Source organism: Mesoplodon bidens, assembly GCF_964165515.1.
Source record: "Mesoplodon bidens genome assembly, chromosome: 17".
Taxonomy (NCBI): domain Eukaryota; kingdom Metazoa; phylum Chordata; class Mammalia; order Artiodactyla; family Ziphiidae; genus Mesoplodon; species Mesoplodon bidens.
The window spans coordinates 67,726,439-67,750,678 of NC_138174.1; the positions used below are offsets into that span (position 1 = coordinate 67,726,439).

At 43.9% G+C, this 24,240-nt stretch overlaps 1 protein-coding gene across 2 annotated transcripts in view; it reads right to left on the minus strand.

The window, feature by feature from the left end:
• Positions 1 to 1,436: 1,436 nt before the first annotated feature.
• The window catches only part of TMTC4 (transmembrane O-mannosyltransferase targeting cadherins 4), a 63,747-nt gene continuing 40,943 nt past the window's right edge, over positions 1,437 to 24,240 (minus strand). For both annotated transcript variants that reach the window (XM_081214748.1, XM_081214747.1), the window contains 9 exons: positions 23,360 to 23,531; positions 23,140 to 23,271; positions 16,368 to 16,447; positions 16,085 to 16,192; positions 15,854 to 15,995; positions 10,886 to 11,000; positions 9,730 to 9,842; positions 4,318 to 4,387; positions 1,437 to 2,681 (listed from right to left, as the gene is read on the minus strand). In XM_081214748.1, coding sequence (XP_081070874.1) covers positions 2,533 to 2,681; positions 4,318 to 4,387; positions 9,730 to 9,842; positions 10,886 to 11,000; positions 15,854 to 15,995; positions 16,085 to 16,192; positions 16,368 to 16,447; positions 23,140 to 23,271; positions 23,360 to 23,531 — 1,081 coding nt within the window. In that variant the 3' untranslated portion in view covers positions 1,437 to 2,532. The remainder of the gene's footprint in view (positions 2,682 to 4,317; positions 4,388 to 9,729; positions 9,843 to 10,885; positions 11,001 to 15,853; positions 15,996 to 16,084; positions 16,193 to 16,367; positions 16,448 to 23,139; positions 23,272 to 23,359; positions 23,532 to 24,240) is intronic.

A 24,240-nucleotide genomic window follows, 5' to 3' on the forward strand; every position in this document is an offset into this window, starting at 1 on the left:
GCTTAAGAAATGTGATAGAATCAGAACCCCAAAGAGCTCTGTGAAGGCACAGTAGGCTACATCTATAGGGTGGAATTTTTAAGAAATGTAAGAGGGTATCTAAACAGGGAAGAAATGTAGCAGATAAACAAACAAAAAATAACCCCAGACCACATTCCAGGGTTTCGTGACGTTCGTTCGCTATCAGGGAGGGGAAGGAGGATGATTCTGCCTCTCAGATTTCCCAAAATGGCAACAATCCCTATGTTTGTTCTGACACCCCACCCCAAACCCAATCCCCTACTGTGATTAGCAACAAAAACAAAGTTTAGAAAAAAATACCAAATAAGAGGGGAACTGGGAGACAGATTTCCACTTCAGTCTTGTTAGAAAGGAAACCCAAGAAATAAATTACAGGGTGGCTGCCTTAAGATGGAAAAAAGAAGGAAGAAAAGAGGAACAGCGCGGCGTACTTCCAAACTCGGCCGAGATAAAAGACTCCCTGAAATATCAGTCAAATGAATGACTGTTTTCTCTGGACGGAAGGCAGCTGTGATGGAAATCCTGAGATGGAGCAGTGAAAGCTAAGGGGATTCGTTCTGTAGGCAGGGGTCCCAGATTTGCATGTCTTGATTTGACACTCAAGTTTTAGTATCAGTACAAAAAGAAAAAAAAAATCCTGAAGGGGCTTTTACCAGAAATATTTTTTTCTTCATTCTCAAAAGATAAGCACTGTTTCAAAGAGAGAAATTTGCTTAAATAAAAAAAAGTCAACAAGCATATAGTACCTCTATTATCTGCCAAGCTAAGTGCTATAGGGACGTAAATAAGAACAAGTCAGGGCTTCCCTGGTGGCGCAGTGGTTGAGAGCCTGCCTGCCGATGCAGGAGATACGGGTTCGAGCCCCGGTCCGGGAAGATCCCCCATGCTGCGGAGCGGCTGGGCCCGTGAGCCATGGCCGCTGAGCCTGCGCGTCCGGAGCCTGTGCTCCGCAACGGGAGAGGCCACAACAGTGAGAGGCCTGCGTACCGCAAAAGAAAAAAAAAAATAAGAAATAAAAGAACAAGGCAGCTCCTGCCCCTAAGAGCTCTATAAATTGTTACTGTGGTTTGGGGACCATTTCTGAAATGTTTGAAACACAGCACTTTCTTTTCTGAAGTATCTCAACCACTGTAGGTTACAATTACTGATTTACAACTCTACGCAGGTCTGCCCCCGGCCCCCCACAAAGTGAGTGTAGAGAATCAAATTCATCTCCATGTGGGATCTACTCAGCCCATATTTTAGAACCTGGAGGACTCCACAGTGCGATTCTATTAAATGGTCCCTAAAACCAAATAGAAGCCACATTCTACAAAGGATGAATCAGTCACTTTGATTTCATTTTAACGGAAAGAGGAGAGTCAAATAACTTGAAAATCATCTTAATAGATGGTTAATAGGAGGCACCATGACACTTGTATACCAGTTTCTGTAATAATTTTACTGCATAAGAAATGACAGAGATTGCATAAACCATTAGGTCAACAGCATATATAGGAGGATAAAACAAAACGAACATGATTATTCTGACCCAATAAAACAGGATAGTCCAATTCTTAAAAACACCACAAACTCCCCAAATGTGGTTCTTTTTGGGAGAAAATTTACCTCTTGCATTTTTTGGATCTAGTAATGACTATGGTTCCATGAAACTAAATGGAAAACTGCTTTCCAGTCAAAAAACACAAAAAAACAACTTACACAGAGGTGTGTAGCCCTCTTAATACTGGATGTAACAAAAATAAAGACATCAGGCTGCCTGCTTTTGCCTAAAGCATGGCTTTAATTTTCTATGAATAGTGACAGTTTATGTAGGATACTACATAATTTCCTATGTTATGAAACAGCACACGTCGAAGAATCCAAAAAATATTGCAGGAGTGAATTTCTTCCTACGGAAAAAATGTAGATACACTAGATGTTAAAATTTCCACTCTTCATTCAATTATTTGCCCCATTCAAAAAAAAATACAAATAAATATTTCCTTACAAATGATGTTCATAGCACATTGTTTGGAAAAAAAAAGATTAAAAAAAATCTTAATTTACTCTTTCTTGTCATTAAATAAAAATTCTAATATACAGACACATTAGATATTTATATAAATTGTAGGAGTCAGTTTGTCATTTCCTGTTCACAATCCATGTTTAATAATATGAGTATTTACAACAACATGACTCACATCCCAAATGCAGGTTTAATTCTGCTGTAAGTCGCTCAAGATAATTTTTTTCTTTTTTTCTTTTTAATTAAAAAAGACTTCATCCTTGGAATTTTGGAATTTATGTTTGAGTTGTCTGAAAAAATACAATTTCAATGCAAAAACCACATCAAGCATTCAAGAGTATATTGCTGGTGCTGTAATCTTTTTGCATGTCTTTGTTTTCATAGAAAAAAATGATAAAATAAACAACATGTAAGACTTTTAAATGGTTAAACGTAAGCACATGATATTAGTGATCTGCCTCATGCACACACACACACAAACTCAAAAAATGAAGGAAAAAGGCTCAGACATCTTTCTTTTGCACTTGTTCCAGCTTTCTTCTTAGAAGACCATAATTCTCCTTAGTTCCCGATGCCATTGGGTCAAGCCGCAGAGAGATCTCATAGTGTTTTTTGGCCAAGTCTAGATGTCCCCAACGATGATAAAGCACAGCTGAAATAGCAAGAGATCAATTTCATTGGAAATGCTTCTGAATAACTTGCAGGATTCCCAACCACTTGTACAAAGAAATATTACAGAACCTCTGCAAGCAGTTTTCAAAAATCATTGTTTAAAACAATATTGTTTGTACTGCCAACTTTATTGATTGTAATCACACTCCCTGGTGACTGTCTGTTTAACCACCCCCGGTTACTCCCAGGGCTCTTCTTATCGTTAGGCGTGATCCATCTCCCTACAGCAACACTGTTACATAAAGAAGCAAAAGGAAGAGTACACTAAGTTTCTTGATGCCGCCAGGAAACTTCCCGAAAGCCAGGCTGCACAGGGCTGGGCTCCAGCACTGCTTAGTGCTCTGACCATGTAGAAGACCAGCTGTTTACTTTAACAAAGAGTCTCCTATACCTTTTGGCAAAATAATAGCTTGTTTGTTGCCAGCTGGAATTCAGGGCTCTAACATCAAGATCTGACCATAAAATGATAGTTAAAGAAATCTACTTTTTTTTTTTTTGGCTGCGTCGGGTCTTAGTTGCGGCACGCGGGATCTTCGTTGAGGCACACGGGATCTTTCGTTGCGGCGTGTGGGCTTCTCTCTAGTTGTGGCGTGCGGGTTCTCTCTTCTCTAGTTGTGGCGTGCAGGCTCCAGGGCGCGTGGGCTTTGTAGTTGTGGCGCACGGGTTCCAGAGCGCGTGGGCTCTAGTTGAGGCGCGCGAGCTCAGCAGCTGTGGGGTGCAGGCCCCAGGGCGCGTGGGCTTTGTAGTTGTGGCGCACGGGTTCCAGTGCGCGTGGGCTCTAGTTGAGGCGCGCGAGCTCAGTAGCTGTGGGGTGCAGGCCTCGTTGCCCCGCGGCATGTGGGATCCTAGTTCCCTGACCAGGGATCGAACCCGAGTCCCCTGCATTGTAAGGCAGATTCTTTACCACTGGACCACATGGGAAGTCCCAAGAAATCTACTCATTAGAATGGTAAGCCCCTGACTATTACAATGATTCCCTAAGTAAAACTATCTTTCTGCGTGGGCAGTACAGCAACCACTGATGCTTCATCACTTCTCCAAGGAGAAGCTACAGAGTCTATAGAGAAGAGATCTGGTGGAAAAATACATGACTGAGCCTTCCAACATCAACATGCTATGTTCTAAGAATCTGAATTATTGAGATGTAAAAATGAAAGAAAGGAATTCTAGGGAATAAGTCATTGTGAATACATTCTTAGCCAAGACACAGAACAGAAGAATGCAGGGAAGACCAGGCTAGATAAGGAAGGTCCACTACAGAAGAGGCAAAAGGGCACATGTCAGACGGCAAACTTCCAAACCACTTCTCAGTTTATCTAGGGCTCTTCACTCAAAGAAAGAAAATCTGAGTTTTAACATCAGAAGGCGATTAACTAGTGGGGGATTTTAGGAGTTGTTCTGATCATTCAATTAAGATTTGTAAATATGACTGTTACTTAGCTACCTTATTAATGTGATAATTTCCTTAAAATGCCGTATTTTAGAACCAGATTATAAAGGCCAATACAGGTTAGATTTGAATAACAACTCTCCCAACAGTGATTTTCCAGAAATGCACCTGTTTCATTAAAATGACACAGAATTTCGATATGATTCAAATTGAAAAATTTCCTTACCCAAATTGCCATGGTAACTTGCAGTATTTGGATGAGCTTTAATTGCTTTGAGGAATAAAGCTTCAGATTCCTAAAAAACGAAATACATAAAAAATAAGGTACTCCAGACGATGCAAAAGTTTTATGCAGTTTTATCATCTATGGGTTTCAAACTTTGAACGTGTTTGTTGTGCTCCACCAAATCCTTCTTCCGGAAACATCTGGGAGGCCCAGCAGGGCCACACCCTGTTGAGAAGAGGCTCGGAAGGATGATCCATTGGGGCAGCGTGTGACTGACTGGGCAAAGGTGACGGGGCAGTAGTCAGGGGATGGTGGCTGCAGAGAGGATGAATATGCTAATGACTCTGCCACCGGCCTCCCTGAAGTGGCGGGAATTCTGCAACCTTAAGCAAGTAGCTCAGTTCAGGGTGCAGGGCAGGATGAGCACAGGTCAGGCAGGAAAGTGCCGGGCTGCTGAGGACATCCACACAAATGTCATTTCTGGTCAGCATCGACGAGCTCATTTCTAGGATTCTCAAGGTAGGAGGTGGAGTCTGCTTAACCTCCCCTAAGGACGCACACCCCCTCAGCGACCCAGAAGCAGCCCATTCAGCTGGAGGAAATGAGCAGAGAGAATGAGGGACAAACAGCCACGTGTCACCTCAGCCACTGCAGGACTGTACGTGAGTGTGACCAAATGCCCCTGAAGTGCGGAACCGATTCTCGGAGAGACTTGCATTTCCCCCATACGGTATTCACTTCCAACCCAGCCAGAGAAGCACGGCTAAGTGTTTTCTAGCCTGCTCATCGTGGGACCACGGCCGACTGCATGGCCCCTTTTTACCAGAATGTTGAAAACTTAAAGATGCCCCATCGTTCTCAGCGACAGCTGCTGGGGGTGACTATCACACCATCTACACTCGTGTCCCTAAAGGGCCACTCATGCTTTAATCAGGGTCACAGGCTCAGCTTCAACAACCAAGGATGGGGGTTTGGGGACAGGTTTTTACCTCCTATCTGTCCCTACATGAGCTTCTCCCAGGGGGCCTCCCATACCCAGGATCACATGTTTCATAAAGTGCAGGGAGACCAGTTTCCTTTGCCTTGTGCTAGCTGGGCAAACATCTCTGACACCACCTTTTAGACAGAGCTGGCAGAGAAAAATCTGTACTTTAGAAATGTGGTCTGTGAGGGAATGAATGAAGATGTCAGGATGACACGCAGGATGTCAGCAAACGTCACTCTCAGAACTCAGTTCAAGGTCAGGGTCTACATTCCGAGTTTCGGGAGGGAAAACTCCTTCAAGGAAGTCTAAGTTTTCCCGCTATGTTAGGTATGCTGGAAACAAAAGTGAAAACAATGCCAACAAACCAAAAATCAAATGGATTGTGTAGATATGTAGCTGTGCTCTTTCTGGTGATTTTCAAATGTTTCCATTTAAAACCTCAAATATAAGAAATGGAAAGGCTGGGGAACCTCCATCTACTTTAAAATGCTCCTCCACAGGCAAAGGAAGCAGTGTTATCTGGAGACGACAGATGTAGAGATAAAAGGCAAGTGAGGAGTTCTCTAGGGGATGCTAGATTCACGTTTTGATTCATTTAACTCATTTCTCAAGCGCCCACAAGTGCGGACATTGCTCAGGACGATGTGCAGTCAGAGTCAGGTTTGGAGGATGTAGTGGGGTTTAGGCGAGTGGGCAAGGGCGCAGGGGTGATGGCTTACAGCCTGTTTAGGGGCTGTAGGTCTTAGCAAGGCAAGGCTGGTGGGAAGGAGTGGGTGTGAGGATCAGGGAGGTAATAGGCGAAGAAAAAAAGGAGTCAAAGTTTCCAAGCCTGGGGACTTCCCTGGCGGTCCACTGGTTAAGACTCCGTGCTTCCAATGCTGGAGGCACAGGTTCGATCCCTGATTGGGGAACTAAGATCCCATATGCCTCAAAGCGTGGCCAAAAAAAAAAAAAAAAAGTTTCCAAGCCTGGAAGACAGAAAAACAATGGCACGTTGAAAAAAGAAGGGGCGTCAGGAGAAGAGTGGGTTTGTGGGGCACCGTGAGTGTGGGTCAGACATGCTCCATCTTGGGTAACGTTGGGACAGTCCTGAGAGGATGCTTCAGTGGCTCCTGGGAGGCAGGACAGGCTGGAGGCCTCGTTAGAACACGAACGCCCGCAGGTATTCAAAGCCCATGAAGGGCTCATCTATTAAATCAGGCTTTTTAATGGCCCTGCTCTGGGAAGGGATGAACTATTCACAGACTGACTTTCTGTGGAGGTTCAAGGATGCTTCAAGACCCAGGTAACGAGCTGACTTATGCCAAGGAACTAATAAAGAAACTCACGTTTAAAATCGGGGATTGTTTTTCATCAACAGACCGGTAAAGTAACATATTGTTTTCTAAAGTGTGTTAGACAAAATGCGTAAGACCAAGGTTTAGGGTAACACCGGGGACGGAGCAAGGTCTTGCAAAGGAGCAAGTGAGGGTCTGTCTGTGTAGGCGGCGAGGACTGGGCAGTCGGAGGTCATTTCAGCCACGCCGGCCGCCGGGGTGGCACCAGCATCTCAGCAGCATCCTTAAACCCACGTCTGTTCCCCCAGACAGCCTTTCACGAGGAACACCCTGCAGACCACTCTGGTTGAGAAGGGAATGCGGGTGGTCCAACGTGAAGTTGAAACCACGAGTCACAAAGCAAGAATAGCTCCCTCTTCAATTCACCTTCCTTTCTTCCAGTTCAGTTGAGACAAAGTCTCCGCTTGGTGGTGGTTTGGGGTCACCCCCCAACACCTTCCAATCTCCCTTTGAGGCTAACCCAGGGTTCACCCTCAGGCTCAGAGCCTGGGCCAGTAATAGTACCTGCCTGAGATTTAGTAAAATTATGCTATTTTCAGTTACCTTATATTTCTAGTAAAGATAGCATGTGTCCACTTTAATTACCATTTGTGTTTAAAATCTATTTAAAGAAATAGATCAAGTGAATAATAAGTAGTATCTAGATGTGGCCAAAAAAGAAAATTCGCAAGGGTATGACATAAATGTCTGGAGTTGGGGAAACTGTTGTCTAAACGTAATCTGCTCTTAAACTCAGGGCCCGGGGAACAGGTGATGCAGAAAGCGAATCAGCACGAGAGGCAATGTTCACCACTGGAAAACATCACTTTTGGAAATTAAACGGCATTAGGCATTATAAATGCTAATGGATTTTCATGATCCTTCGAGTTTCATTCAATAATCACTAGACTAAAATTACTGCTGTGTATGTATACATGTATACAATGTTTCATAGTTATAAATTACCCTCTTGTGCATTTCTTTCTTAGCACCATCTCCATTTTACAGAAGAATAAACTGAGGAGTGGTTAAATGATGGCTGTTGGGTAAAAGCGCTGCTCGGATTAAAAAGATGCCCCATGGGCTTCCCTGGTGGCGCAGTGGTTGAGAGTCCGCCTGCTGATGCAGGGGACACGGGTTCGTGCCCCGGTCCGGGAGGATCCCACATGCCGTGGAGTGGCTGGGCCCGTGAGCCATGGCCGCTGAGCCTGCGTGTCTGGAGCCTGTGCTCCGCAGCGGGAGAAGCCACAGGAGTGAGAGGCCAGAGCACCGCAAAAAAAAAAAAAAAAAAAGGTGCCCCATAACCACCTGGATGTAATGAGAATGCTCACATCAAAGTCTCAAAATAGATTCCGGAAGCCTGAATGTTTCAGAACCGAACGTGGGATGTGTTCCATCATTTCACAGTGGTGCACTGGGCACTTACAAAATGCCCAGTGGTGGGGGAGGGGTGGAGCGGCAATGGAGACACAAAAATGGGACTTAAGACTCCAGCCTCAAGGAACCTCCAGGCTCACTATGGACATTGACCAGGAGTTAGTGATAATCTACAACAGCAAATGCCTAGGTGGAAAGGGAGATGCACAGACTGCAGACACCTGTCCTGATGGGGACGGTGGCCCAGCTGCAACGTCTGCTTGCCCCGCCCCTGCAAGTCACCACCACGTCACCTCTTCGTCCAAGCATCCCCACCCAGTGCCCAAAGTTCAGCTCCTTATTTCAGATTTCATCCTCTGTTTTCCTATCTTAGGCTCAGCACCCTGGCCTAGACAGTTAGGATGCAAGATGTGTAGAGAAACAGGAAACCCATTTCTCCATTCTGCTTTATGGAGTCTTTTCTACTTTATCTGGAAAAAAAACACACAAAACACCACAGTGAACTGGAACCCAAATCAACCCCAGGTCTGTCACCTTACTAGGAATTCCAGTTTATAAGCTGTGCCATGATAGAAAAATCAGCACATGATCACATAAGCTGCATCTCAAAGATGGTCACTGGACACTCCCACCCCGTCCCAGGCTGACAGATGGCTGGAAAGTCATTAGAAAGGAACCCACACACCTCACCTCCCTCCCCTCTACACAAGTAGGTCTGTGAAAAATAAAACCCCTCAAAAGGCTATCTGGGGGCAAAATCTAGAAATTCAAAAATGTATTCTGATGCTATTAAACTCCCTGATTATTCAACTCAAAAAGGGTAGAAATGCATGAGACATCTTACTACTGTATTGTTAGAGAAAATTATACCGATGATGGTATCTAATGAGCCGAACAGGAGAAGTATGAATTAATCACTACCATTAGGCCGAGTGTGATCAAAATCAGATATGGCCCCTGACTCAAAAAGGAAATATTTCTCTCATGAAAGGACGAAGACACTGCTTCTAAAAGTGTGTTTTCTGTAACATCTGTGCTAGGAAGCCAGGATGCTGCTTAGAATGCATACTCCGACCTTACCCAACGGAGCCATGGGGAGAAATACGGGCATCTGTATTCTCACAGGCTCCCTCGGTGGTTCGGATACACAAAACTAAAACCTGAGATCAGTGCTGTTAGGAACAGAGTCCCCTTCAATATCCAGGGAGTTACGCGCCTTCTGATTCACGGTCTACTCCTGGCCCACCCTGGGACCCCAGTTAGTTAGAGGCCTGATGCAATATCTTGTGGTTTTCGTTGGGTCAGAAACTTCTAGGGCTTTGCAGATGACCTGTAACTTCCTGTAGGTGAGGAAAAACTTGGAAGCAGCGAGAACCCATCCTATATTCTCCACGGGCTGGTACTCTTTTTGTGCAGAAGAGGATGAGCCCCAGCACCAGGGACAGAATCATAGCTCCATGCCAGGAGCTGGGGCATCTGCTAGGATTTTTTTGGCTTCTCCTCCCCTCCCACGTTTGAGCAATGCTGGTGAATTCTGACCAGAAAGCATGTGGAGTCTGAGTCCACAAATTCATCTCTTGGGCAACTTCTCAAAGCAAACTGACTGAGCCACACTGGTACACAACTACCACTGGTTGGGCCTAATTCTGAATTTAACTGGGCAGACGTTACATCAATGGCTCCTGTCAGATGCTGGCATTCACTGCAAAAAATCACGGCCTGCAGTTCACACACCTTGTATTTCTGGGACTTTCCCAGCACGTTTGCCAAGGAGAACATCAGAGAGTGGTCATTAGGTATTAATTCCAGTGCCTCTCTTCCAACAGCTTCGGCTTGGGCTAAATTACCTGTGGGTGAACAATGGAAAACTTAAAAAACATGTTCGCATTGTACTAGTATTTTAGTCTCTCTCTGTAATTAACAGGGCTTATGTGCATTATGTACAATGATTATGAATAAACTACTTAAGAAGATCAATGTAGAACATGTAATACACACACACACACACACACACACAAACACTCAACACACACACACGACCTATCAGTTGCAAAGCCACTGCAGTCCAGCACAATTCTGACATAACATACCAACAGCTTTTGATTAAATTCTGTCAAAGCATGTAAAACCTAATTTTAATTTCCCCCAGATACCAGTTATACCCAAATCAGAGAAAACAAGTCTGCAGAATAAGAATATCACAGCAACAGTTTAATAACTGAATATTTATAGTATCGAAGCTCACATTCTACACTTCCATTAGGAACAAGATGCATATCTCCCTCCGCACTGAGTAGATGGCTTACTAACTTTAAATTCTGCCAAATGAAAACTATCATTTCCTATGGGATGGCTGGATTTTTAAAAGTAGGGGAACAGAGAAACTTCTAATTGATTGAGTCTCGCACGGGCTAAGAAACCAGATCACCAAATTTATTACCACTATATCGAAAATAAGAATCTCTAAGTGTAGGTTTGAGAGTACCTCCTCTGAGTACCGTCCATGAACTTTAGAGCATGGACCTAGCACCATCCATCTCATAAGCCCAGAAGCCATTCTTACTTACTTCCAGGTACCTCCAGCATCCTAGATGACGGCCATTGCCAGAAGACAGGCTTCAGGAGAAATCAGGTGCGACTGCACACCTGCCCCCATTACTCAACACCAACTCTAAGCGAAGTGTCACCTTCCCAAACATTCCTATTGCAATATGTCAAAGGAAACTCCATATTTTAGAAGTACACAATGTGTCATGTAAAATATTGAAGCCCATATTAATTAAAAAAAAAAAACTCTCACACACACTAGGAAAAAAAAAAAGCACAAGCATCTGTTTCCTAATTACCCGACGGCACTACCCTGTGGACTGACCGAATCGCTTCTCCACACCTGTGTTATCAAGGAGGATAATCATGTTGTTCCAGGCCAGGCTGTGCTCTGGCTTTAGCGCGGTCGCGTTCCTCCATGCGTTCAGCGCATCAACGTGACGATTCAGATCTGCGTACTGAACAGAAAGCAGGGACACCCCCAATCAATACTCCAGTTCTTTTTTTTGCTCTCTTACTCCAAGATATAACCAAACCAAACCCCAAACCAAACCGAACCGAACTTGTATTTATCGAGCTTCTAATTTTTCATATTAACTCATTTAGCCGTCCAAACAATCTCAGTGAAGGAGAGGACTATCCCCGTTTTACAGACGAAGTAAATAACTGAGGCACAGAGAAAGGAAGTAACGTGCCCAAAGCGCCATAGCTAGAAATGGGAGAGCAGGGACTGAGACCAGGTGGTCTAGCTCCTGAGCCTACAACCTTTTAACTACAACCCATAATTTAGTGATTCCAGGTGTCAAAGCATGTTTCAGACTACTGAAGAGAGGTTAAGGAAAAAACCTAATCCTTAGTATTTTTCCAGAAAGACTTCACATAGTCTGTCTTTGATAAGGTATTATTTTAAATGGTCAACAAAATATTTAATGTGATTAAAAGCTCTATGTGCCAAATTCACCTTGTGAAGAATGGTCTTCCTGCCTACATCTAAGCTTCCTATAAAAGTGTGAGTATATCAGACATACTTTATGAACTGGTTGGAAAAGTCTTAAGCGGTAAATGTAAATCTCTTGGCCAATTTGGAGCCTGTTTGCCTCTTTCAGGAAGGAGACAATGATCTGTTGCTTTCTTTTGAGAGGGAATGTTAACATCGGTAACAGAATATGAAATGGTTGGCTGTCAATCTGCATAGTTAATAAAAGCACGCAGAGGGGGAAAGTGATGGATTGTTTAACAGGTGACCCTCTTGCCCTCTTTAACTCAGTTCAAATGCGCAACTCATCTGAATGAACATGGTTCCCTTAACTCTGCAAAAAAGTACACAAGATTACAATTTATCAGAGTTTAAGGCTATTTCCTTATTTACTGTCAAGTCTGTCTTTTCATTAGACAACAGAAACATTGTGACTTGCCCCATGACCCCACACACAGCAAACAGGTGGCACAGTACGTAAGAAAAAGAAAGGTTTAGGGAATTACAGAAACATTTGTGAATATCCATTTGCTAAAGATGTCGGAATTTCCCATGAGACTCAGAAACTCAAGTTACAATATTTTAGCCCTTAAATGAGGAAATATGTAAAGTTCAAAGACTTAAAATAATTTAGGATGCCTAATTATACCAGCGTTTAATTCTCTTTATATTTGATGTTCCATTGATTTCTCAGCCAGTTCTCTCCAGCAAGTGACAGGCATTTGAGTCACGTGGAGATGATCTGTGGTGACATTCTTTCAAAGGCACCCAGGTAAACCAACATAACTTCGTTGACACAACAAAAACATTCTTTACATATTTTTTTTTCATTACTATTTATTGAAGAACACCACCAGCCTGAACCAGGTAACACTTACTCCTATTTTGCCTTGAACTTTACCTTTTATACCATCTATACAAAGTGAACAAGCACTTTAAGGGAAACAGAGAAAAATGGTGATTTAGCAAGAACTACCCATTCTGAAAGTGGATGGGTAATAAGTATGTTATTTACCTATTAGTCCTATGCTCATCCTTCTATGCTCTGCAAACTACATTTCCCATGGTGCTTTGCTACTTGGCCCCCTGTCAAGTCTCTCTGCCAATAGAAGTCACAGGTGATGATCAGAGAGTTGGAAGAGGGAGTAGCGCTTTCCCCCCATTCTCGCTCTCTCCTTCCTTGTCCTTGGCAGTGTCTCTACAGTGGCCATGTCCCCTCCCTCCACAGTCCCAGGGCTGGACTGTGGTCCTTCTGTCACAATCTCAGCCTTCAGGTGATGGTAGCTCCTGAGATGTGGTGCCTTCTCTGAGCTCTTAAATTCTGGTGGCATCACTTCGTTCCATTTGTTCCCCTAACCCTACAGGGTTTCCTTTTACTGAGTTAATGTCACCTTTCCATGTGTGTTCTTCCAACAACTGTCTAACCCATTCCTTGTATTGAATCTTCTCTATTTAAAATACTTAGCATGGGGACTTCCCTGGTGGTCCAGTGGGTAAGACCCTGCGCTCCCAATTCAGGGGGCCGGGGTTCGATCACTGGTTGGGGAACTAGATCCCACATGCATGCATGCTGCAACTAAGAGTTTGCATGCCGCAACTAAAGATCCCGCATGCCACAACTAAGACCCAGTGCAACCAAAATAAATAAACAAATAAATATTTTTTAAAAAGAGAGAGATTATTTTTTAAAAACATACTTAGCATGGTTTTGGTTTTCGTGAATGGATCCTGCCTGATGCAATGAGTCCTTGCAAAATGAACTGTCTCCAGTCACTATTACCGTAATTTTCTAATGTTAGTAATGTGTCCCAAATAATCCAGCTCTTCCCAATTTCCTACGTCACAAGAGAAGTTCATTATAGTCCCTTCTTTCCTGTATCCAGAAATCAAAACACATTTCTGTCTCCCACTACTGAAGAGTGACTGAGGAAGATTTTTTCAAAAAGGAAAACTCTTCAGTTTTAAGTTCCTATTATTTGCCGATATAAAAATATACTGGTTGAGCCATTAAAGATTAAGCTCTTAATGTTTTTAAGCTGTCAAGCAGGCAAAAGCTGGATAATTAAACAACAAAGGAGAGCAAAATCTTTAAATAAGCAGGAACAGTCGGCAGGAGGGAACACAGAAAGATTACTTCATGGTAGCATAATTAGTAAACAGTACACAGAGAACAGTACAAGGGCTCAGTATCGTCAATACTACAGATGCTCTTCTATGTGAGAGTGGGGATGAGTTCCAGGGCCTGGAGCACATGTTAAAATCTTCCATTTTGCATTCTGTCTTCCTTTCTTTGGACGTAACTTGGCTCATTTAGCATTAATTCTCAATTTTCCAAACCCCAAGGAATTGCAGTGACAGGCAACTACTGGGGGAAGGAAGAAGACCTCTAAGTATTAGAGCTTTAAAGTATAACTGAGGGGTCCAGGCAGATACACTCACTTCACAAACAATACCCTGAAAAAAGAGCTGCCTCCAAAAAAGAAAAAAAAAAAAAAGAATGAAAGAATTCGTGTGCATCTCAAGTATAATATGTCACACAAGTCCTAGTGTAGACACAGTAAATAGAAACAGTCATCCCTGCAATAATCACCATGCAAGTATTTGGATAATACCCAATTTGTTCCCAGATCCCATTCTCACTTCATTAACTTTGCAAGGACCCACCCTGCTCTATGTGTGACTGCATTTTCTGGTCTCTATTATTACAGTGGAGTTTTACTATCTCTCCCCTACTCCAAGAAAACAAGATAGAGGACCCGAAAATCCCACCCCAAATATACCATTTTGGCATAAAGACTATTGCACTGAAGGCATTTGAGAGTCAACAGATGCAGAAAGCAGCTTTCCTGGAGCTTCCCTGATCTGACTAAAAGCAGAAACTTCTGAGAAAGGAGGACGGCCTCCCCTCAAGGGGAAGTTTATGGCTATGGAGAAGACAAACCTACACAAACACACCTCACTTCATTATATATGTGAGGTTTCCCCCATATATTTACCTTCCCACAGTTTGTCAGCTTGGAAGCCTGAAACCTCTTTCTTTGTCTTGTCATTTCTCTACAAATACATAGTTCTCTGCTAAGATGCTACATAAGCCCAAGTTCTAACCATCCCTTTGAGTTACCCCACTTGTCTGCCCGCTGAACACGGTAATAAACTCCGTTTTTCTCATTACCACCTCAATCACCTCACAGAACTACCTTTTGGTTGTGCGCTTATTTTCTTTATTAAGAAAAGCAAGAGCTTTAATAATTAAGCTGTGCGTCCTCATGGAGGCCTTTCAGAAATGATGACAAAATCTATTTCACTATCATTAGCAATATATGCTTTCAGATTTTTTTAAAAGTAATTAATTAATTTTATTTTTGGCTGCATTGGGTCTCCGTTGCTGCCCACGGGCTTTCTCTAGTTGTGGTGAGCAGGGCTACTCTTCATTGCAGTGTGCAGGCTTCTCACTGCGGTGGCTTCTCTTGTTGCAGAGCATGGGCTCTAGGTGCACGGGCTTCAGTAGTTGTGGCACGTGGGCTCAGCAGTTGTGGCGCACGGGCTTAGCTGCTCTGCAGCCTGTTGGATCTTCCCGGACCAGGGCTCAAATCTGTGTCCCCTGCACTAGCAGGCAGATTCTTAACCACTGTGCCACCAGGGAAGCCCCACGCTTTCAGATTTTAAGATTATTGAACTTACTGTATGAGCTACTGCTGTATTATTTATTTGAAGAAAGAAACTATATTTAAAAAAAAAAAAAGTCAAGCGCAATAACAGCTTTATAAATATCCTGTTAGTAACCAAAACGAGAAAGTCTCTACGGAACACATTATGTTCTACTTCCATTGAATAATCTCAAAGCCCTTTTGTGGGCTCCTGAGCTTTCTTTTATGGGGGGATAGTTACCTGTAAAAATGCAGGAACAGTCCCTTGAGGCACCAGAAGAGGAAAGCTCAGAAGTCACATTATGGGTTTGCTTTTTTTCAATTTGTTTTTATTCAATTGGTGTTTTAAAAACAGAGAGACCAATGTTTATCAGGAAGTAACCCCTTGGAATACTGTTTTACAGGGCACAAAGGGACTCTAAAAATTGTAATTTATTCCTTAGTTTAACCTGTTGCCTTTATCATCTCTCAAACTTGGCTAATTCAAGTTGGCTTGCTCTCTAATTAGAGTTAAAAAAAAAACTACATATGAGGAAATCAAACAGCTACCTTCAACTGAGATAAACATATGTGAAAGAGCTTCGTAAGATGTAGAGGGTTAGAATGGGTGTTGCTCTTCTCACTTTATTATAAAGAAGGACACAAAACCAAGCTTTTCTTCCGCAGCCACAGGGCACCATGTGCTTACCAAACGCCCAAGGTTGTAATAACAATCTGGGTATTTCCTCCTGTGCTTGATCGCCGTCCGGTAACTTTGCTCGGCAGCCTGGAACCGTTTCAGGCTGTTTTGCACGATGCCTAAATTCATCCACGCGGCAGCGAAGTCTGGCCTGGAAGATAATCAAGGAAAAGAAAGGCTTAGCTCCCAGAACGCTGGAGCGCATCTCCATGCCGAGCGTGGTGATACAACAGCGCTTACTGTATCTGTACAGCCAAGGACAGCAGCCGCTCTGCTTCCTGGAGCTCGTTCCTTTCTTTTAAGATATTTCCCAGATTATTCATGGCATGAACGTACTTCGGATTTAATCTGGAAGTGGAGAGAGACACCAAGCCTGTAGTCTTCACTAAACTCTCAGGAATTGGCAAATGGATCTTAAAGCTGGGGTCCTCATGGGGACAGGTGTTTAACGCTAGAAAGTTAAAATAAGACATGTGTACTGTAAAGACGGCATTTCTTCTGTGAGACAGGATGCTTGCAGTACCTCACAGCTTCCCGGTAATATCTAATGGCAGCTGTCTGATTGCCTTTATCAGCCAGGTTTTTGCCCACATTGTAGTGAACCTGAAAAGAGAGAGAAAAATTGGCCATCAGCTGCCAGACTTCTTTGTTCAGAGCTGGGATGCCTATCATACCTTCTAAATGAAAGCAAAAGATAATGGTATTGGGCTTCCATGGTGGCGCAGTGGTTGAGAGTCCGCCTGCCGATGCAGGGGACACGGGTTCGTGCCCCGGTCTGGGAAGATCCCACATGCCGCGGAGTGGCTGGGCCCGTGAGCCATGGCCGCTGAGCCTGCACGTCCAGAGCCTGTGCTCTGCAACGGGAGAGGCCACAACAGTGAGAGGCCCGCGTACGTACGGCAAAAAAAAAAAAAAAAAAAAAAGATAATGGTATTAAAAAACAAGCCCTTACCAGAACTTTAGCTAAACCCCTACAGAGGCTGGGCCGAGCTTGCTGGTGCTTTAGTGCCCTGCCCTGTAAGAAAAGATTCGAGGAAAGGGAGGTGACAAGCAGATGGTAACGCTAAACTGTGACAGCAGGATATTGACTAAAGAACTCAACAGAGAAAACTGGGAAGTTAGGAAGCTGGGCTGGTTTCACTGTGAAACCCTGACGGCCCCTCCTTCTCACACACCCGCACCCACTAGGGCTGAGCTGCAAAGTCCAACCACACGTGCATGTGAGGAAACAGTGACGATTCTGTACTTTAAACAAATACAGCACTTTCTTGTATGACACCTTTCTTCTGTAGCAATACTAGCATTCCACTTGACACTAATCAAATTCTCCCTCCCTCGTTCCTTTAGGTAATGACTGCACCCCAGGCACCATGTCGGCAGCTACAGATACAATGGTGGGCAAACCATTCAGACCCCTGCCTCCTGAGCCCTGGATGGGAGTCAAATGCCCTCATTAGTAAATGTGTCACTCGAAGGGGCCGGGGCTCTGGAGGAAGGTGAGTCTGAGGACGGCACCTGGTTGAGTGTCAGGAAGGCTGTCCTATAAAGGGCCTTCCAGCAGAGACCTGAATGGGGGTCACCCGGTAAAGGGGCTGTAGTGGAGCAAGCGTCCCAGGTGGAGCAGCACGGGGCAGGGTCCCTGGCCTAGAGGAAGCCTGGTACATTTGGCTGAGCAGCTACAGGCAGCCTGGCGTCACTGAGTGCAGACGGCAGGGGAGACCAGGCTACACAGGGAACCCCGAGAGGCGTTGGGTCCCGTTTAGTCTTTGCCCCAAGAGAAGTGGGAGGCCAGTGCGGGGTCCGTAAGTGCCTGAGTTTCCTAGGGCTGCGGTAACAAAGGACCACAAGCTGGGGGCTTAGAGACAACAGAAATGTATTCCGCCGTAGTTCTGGAGGCAGAAATTAGCAGCAGCAAGGCTGGTTCCCACTGGAGGCTCTGAGGAAAACTTCCACGCTTGTCTCATCTTCCGACCGTGGCCGGCCATCCTTGGTGTACCTTGCTCTGCGGCTGCAGCACTCGAATCTCTGCCTCTGTGTTCACGTGGCCCTCTCCCCGCTGTGTGTCCTTGTCTCTGCTCTCTCTTATAAGGACACCAGTCATAGTGGATTAAGGGTCCACCCTATTCCAGTATAACCTCATCTTAACTTACATCTGAATGACATCTGCAAGGACCCCCCTTCCTAAATAAACAGGGCTTAGGATTTGAACACATCTTGGGGGCGGGGGGGGCACAATTCAACCCATAACAAAAGCCAGGGGTAGGAGGGTAGCAGAGGGTCAGGATCAGACTTAGGTTTATGTAAAATAAGTCACACTGGGAAACTCACGTGAGTCCAGGAAAAGCCAATGATGGGGGTCCAGGGAGAGCTGGGCCCCAAGAGCGAGGATGGCGGACGGAGCTGGGTGGTGGTGAAAAAGTGGGGGCGTCTGAGGAACACTGAAGAAGCAAAGAGCCCAGGGCAGCAGAACTAAATGGACTCGTGAGGACTATTACCAGTAGTATTTACCAATCGTCAAACGCTCCTTTTGGAGGCTTACAGTGTAAAGGCCAACCACAATCTCAGAGGAGATGATGCTACAGAAATTCATTCAACTGGGTGTGTGCAGGGTGACTAATGATAACTATCAGCAGTGGCTGGCAGGTACGGAGGGGCTGCTTTGGCACCATTAAGTGTCTTGCCCTAGGTTGTGGTACTAGATTTGAACCCAGGCTCCAAAGCCTGTGTTTATTCTCATTATATCACACCCATCTACCACACCCATTTGTTAAGGTGCTGGGTGAAAATGGGGCCAGGCTGCTCAAGACAATTTCTAGACCCACTCATTTACCCCATGTATTATTTTTTAAGGTAAAAGAATGTTTCTTTTGGGTGTTAAGGGCTGCATTGTAACCCCAAAATTCATATGTTGAAGTCCTAGACCCCAGCACCCCAGAATGTGACTGTATTGAAAGATGGGGGTCTTTAAAGAGGTCATTAAGTTGAAATGAGGCTCTTCGGGGCCCTAATCCAATCTGACTGATGGCCTCAGAAGAGAAGGAAATTTGGACACACAGAGAACCCCAGAGATGCCTGCACACGGATGAAAGGCCGTGTGAGGACACAGCAAGAAGGTGGCCATCTGCAAGCCAAGGAGAGAGGCCTCAGGAGAAACCAGCTCTTCTGATGCCTTGATCCTGGACTTCTGGCCTCCAGAGCTGGGAGAAAATAAAATTCTGTTGTTTAAGCCACCCAGTCCATTGTATTTTCTTATGGCAGCCCTAGCAGACTGATACATGGTGAATTACAATAATGGTTTGAGCACAATCAAGTAGCATTATATCCGAACATTCAAAACCCCTTTTAAAAGAATAATCACACCCTGCCTTATCAATCTTAACCTACAGTGACAGCACGTCTTCAAAAATACTGATATTTCTGGAAGGGCATAGTGCACTGTGACATTCTTTAAGCACATACGTAACAGAGATGTTTTTAAAAAAATAGTTTATTTATTTATTTTTGGCTGCGTTGGGCCCTTGTAGGTGCACCCGGGCTTTCTCTAGTTGCGGCGAGCGGGGGCTACTCTTCGTTGCGGTGCGGTGCCTTCTCTTATTGCAGAGCACGGGCTCTAGATGCACCGGCTTCAGTAGTTGTGGCACGTGGGCTCAGTAGTCGTGGCTCGCGGGCTCTAGAGTGCAGGCTCAGGAGTTGTGGCGCACGGGCTTAGCTGCTCCGCGGCATGTGGGATCTTCCCAGACCAGGGCTCGAACCCATGTCCCCTGCATTGGCAGGCGGATTCTTATCCACTGCGCCACCAGGGAAGCCCGAGATTTGTTTTTTAACTGTCAATTTTAAACTCTATACATCTATTTTTACCTCATCGGACAAAACGAATCAAAAACGGGGAAATCACAGGCGATAGAAATGTATAATATTGCGCAGCACACCCCGTATAATTTAAACTTCCTAAACCAAATTATTGTCCATCTGTAGGTGTTACCATCTTTATGTTATAGCTTGCAGGAGACTAGTTAATGCTATGGCTCGATCGTGGGTTTTGAAAAGTGGGCTCGAAGTGGATTGATTTTGTGCCTCCCCCAGCCCCAGTCTGGAAGTGTTTACCCACTCCCTCACGCCCCACACACAAAGGGACCGAATCTGGAGACTCCAACCTGTGAGTGAGGACGTATGTGCCTGCGGTCCCCAGAATACACACACAGCTTCTATGCAGACTTTAACACAGCTCCTGCCTCTTCCGCCCCTGAGCTCCTGCTGCTTTCCTTTGTTACGGGGAAATTCTGTTTTCTCAATAAAAAGCTCAGACAAAGAGCTGAAATGCCCTCTGCAGTAGAGCCGCTGTTCTGTTAGACCCGACGCCACCGATCAGGAGATCACGGGAGGGCGGAGGGTTGCTTCGCAAAATCAGACTGCAGTGAATTCAATGGAACTAGTTAAAAACTGGATAGCGCCCTAGAAGACAAGCTGTCCATAATTAAGACCGGTAAACAAGTTTACCCAGAGGCCAGCCTTATCCTATGGGTGACGTGGAGGGAAGTATTTGAATAGAAAACAGCTGCCTAGATAACCCATTGTGAAAAACCAAAGCAAACCCCTATGAAACAGTTTACCTAAACTAGAGTTTAGAGAATGAGTGATTTTTGTTTCCCGGGAATGTAAAGGATTGAAAAAGCCTATTTATCCTTGAACTTTCCCTCCTGCCTTTGTGATTCATACGCTGAGGCAACGAACCAGCACAGAAGCCACAGAGAAAACCCACCGTTGCACCCCAAGGATATGTAAATGCAAACGGAGCGAGAGCATCCACAAGGGAAGGAGGTGCATATTCAACAGCAACGCTCAAACCGGTGTGTTTCAAATTCCCTGTGAAAACGTCATGTGAAACTTAAAATGTTTTAAACACATAAAAATCCTATAACCCATCCTGGCTCATCCTTAAGGAAATACCTCATTGTGGTATATGATCCCTTTCGCTGTTAAAAGAATTTAGAATTGTATCCCAGGGTTGATACAAAGTGTCACACACTTTCAAGCCTCGGAAACTAAGAATGGCTGCAAATACAATCAGATACTTGGTGTCTCATCCATAGTAGGAATGTAATTTCTATTGTCTCCATTCAGTCACTAAGACCGAGTTCCTACCATATGCAAGGGGACTGTGGGTAATTCAAATGCAGACCAGGCACAGCACTGAGTCTCATTTGTAAACCTGGGCCTAATTGACAGCCAGGTGCCAATAGCTTACTTAATAGTCAGTGAATGTAAAGTGAAAATGAGTGCATCAAATGTATCTCCCGCAATAGAGTTGAATGAAACCAGTGTCTTTCTAAATGAGATCTCTTCCCTGAAATCAACCTAGCTCCCCCCCTCCCAAAAAAGGAAGTAAAGAGAACTTTATTATACTTCCGTTTATAGTGGGAAGTAAAAAAAAAAAAAAAAAAGAAAGAAAAAAAACCTATCTTGCTCATACTGAACAGCAGCACTGAAAAATGTTCTTGGAAAGGCTTATCACTACTGGGTCCATTCTGAAGATGAGGTCTTGTGTGTATGTCGTAAATTTAAAAGAGAAAACCACACACACAGACATATGATTATGTGCATGACCATCTGCACAGCCCCTGTGTTTTCTAGCCTATAACATATGAAATCATAAGGCAGACGTATGGGCTCAAACATCACATATGTCCCATACCCCCTCATTTACTAGGGTAACCTGGGCACAGCACTATACCAGGCCTCTTATCTACCACCAAAGTTACTAACTTAGATAAAGTCAGCTCCATATTTCCATGCCTCAGTTTCTTTCATTTGGAAAATTAAAGAAAATAACCTCTCTCTGACAACCTTCGAGGGAGGATAATGGAGATTAGTGATAGAGCCTCTACGAAGAAATCTTGAGTTCCTTCTGGGGAAGAACTATATAAATAGAAGGGGTAATTACTGCCATTCAAACAGAAAAGTAAAAATAAAGCAAATTGATTAACATTATGACATTAAATCACAGGCAATCTATTTTTAATAGCATAAAATAAATGGCTAGGTCAGCAAATCAAATTAACAAGAAAAGCTTGAAATAATTCACTCAATCTCAGCCTCTAACTATAAAACACGAACAAGGTTTTTTTTAATCCAAGGAAAAGACAAACAAGGAGTCAGCACCTTTTATACTATCCCTCACTCCACGGTCACAATAAGACATCAACTATTCATTAGATTTCTTCATATAATTTTGCCTGAAATCACCATTTTCTCTTAAATATAGAATGTGGAAATGAGACAGAACTCCATAGAGTTTTTATCCACCCCCCCACTCCCCCATCACAATTAAGCATCCTAGGAAGCTCCAACTCTGATGACACCAAAGGAGAACGGGACTGTTATTTAATAATAATAATGATCTATACTAACAGATAATTCTTCTAACCTAACTCCTTGGCCTCCCATTTTGAGCAAGTATCATTCCCTTCTTTTCATTTAATGGGACAACCAAAACCAAAACTAAAAGGAGCCTATGAAAGCAAACATTTCTGGACCACCTACCATGTTCTAAGTACCATGTCAGGGCACTTCAGAGGCCACATTTCATTAAAGCCTCACAACAAACCCAGGAGATAGGCACTGTCGTCCCGTGTCCCTCCCCCACCAATCCCCCCGCCCCTTTGCCCAAAGAGGCACAGCTGGGTAAGTGAAGAGACTGAATTCATCAAGGATACAAGTGAAACAAACTCGTACCAGACTGTGTCAACAAAAACACTGCCAATTTTAAAGTCTGTACATTTATTTTTACCTAATCTGGCAAAAAGAATCCCAAGTAGAGAAGCCACAGGTGACAGAAATGTGTGCTCCTGAACACCCCACAGGGTCCTTTAAACTCCCTGAACTGAACTGCCCTCCACTCACAGGGATCATCATCTTCCAGTTATAGATTTCAGGACGCCGGAGCACGTGTTTTGAAAAGTGTGCTCTAAATGGTTCGACTGTGGGCCTCCCCGGACCCCAGACTAGATATGTGGAGTTACCTTCCCTGCCACCACTTTAATCCATGATTTGGACCAACTGGAAGATGAGTAAAAACTTGTTTAGGTAATCTGCTCTTTCACTGACATTGTCTGGTTTTAATGATTTCTTTTGTATTATTTTGGCTAAGTGCAATTTTAATAAATTTTGTCAAAATCATTAAAAAAAAAAAAAAGAAAAACCCCAAGTATATGATCAAGGTCATGTGCCGGATTCCGTGTGAAGGTAACCATTCTCCTCACTCAGCTGTCGAACTTAAAACATGGCAGCCAACGTACCTTGGCATTGAGAGGACACACAGACAGGGCGCTTCTGAAAAGCTGTTCCTCATTCCGCCACTCGCCGCTGCGGATCACGCATCTCAGCGTGTTTATGAATAAAATTCCCAGGACGAAAGCAGCAATCAGTTTCTTAAGAAGAGAGGGACATGGGAAATGTCATTAGTAAAATCCACCCATCGTCTTGGTCAGGAATGGCACCACTGCTCTGGGCCAATACCTTTTTCTTAGTATGTTTACTGAGAACTCCAAATCCGAAAGTCAGCAGCATGCAGTACCCAGCACTGGGGAGGTACAGGACCCTCTCTGCCACAACGAAGCCCACTCGGAAAAACAGGTTACTCGCAGGAAGAAATGGGATGATGAGAAATCCCAGGCCCAGTGTGAGGATCCTGGAAGGTGAGAATTAAAATGGTTACTTTTAGACTGTTCAAGAAAGAGGTCCTCCTTAACATTAAATTCACAATAAAGGTCCCCCTCCCCTTTTTTTTTCATGCCAGCAACTGAGAAATGGCATCAGTAGAGAGAGTCTAACCAGGCAGCATTAGGATAAGATATAAAAATCTTACTAAGGCACTTAGCGTCAAGCATAAGGATTAAACTTACAAGTCACAAAATTCATATGAATAAAGTTAGAATGATTACTTTGTGAGGTCTATGAATGCACCTGCCCCTAACTATACCTTAAACTGTGTAGGCGTTGAATAGCTCAACGGATATTGGTCCCAATTAGACCAATTCAGTCCCCGCTCCCCACCAAACTTAACAGAAGTAATGCTACTTAACTGGTTTAAACTTCACGAAATCTGAAATAAACTAATATCATTTTTGGGTGCTATGGCATAAATTTCAGTCAAGTAAAAAGAAAGCCAAGAGCAATGGAACACTTCTGGAAGTAGGCAATCATTCCCAATCTCCCACAGATGTAAGAGGATGAATTAAGAAGCAAGGTCAAACAACAAGGTCCTACTGTACAGCACAGGGAACTATATTCAATATCCTGTGATAACCCATAATGGCAAAGAATATGAATATAACTCAATCACTCTGCTGTACAGCAGAAATTAACATAACATTGTAACTCAACTATACTTCAATAAA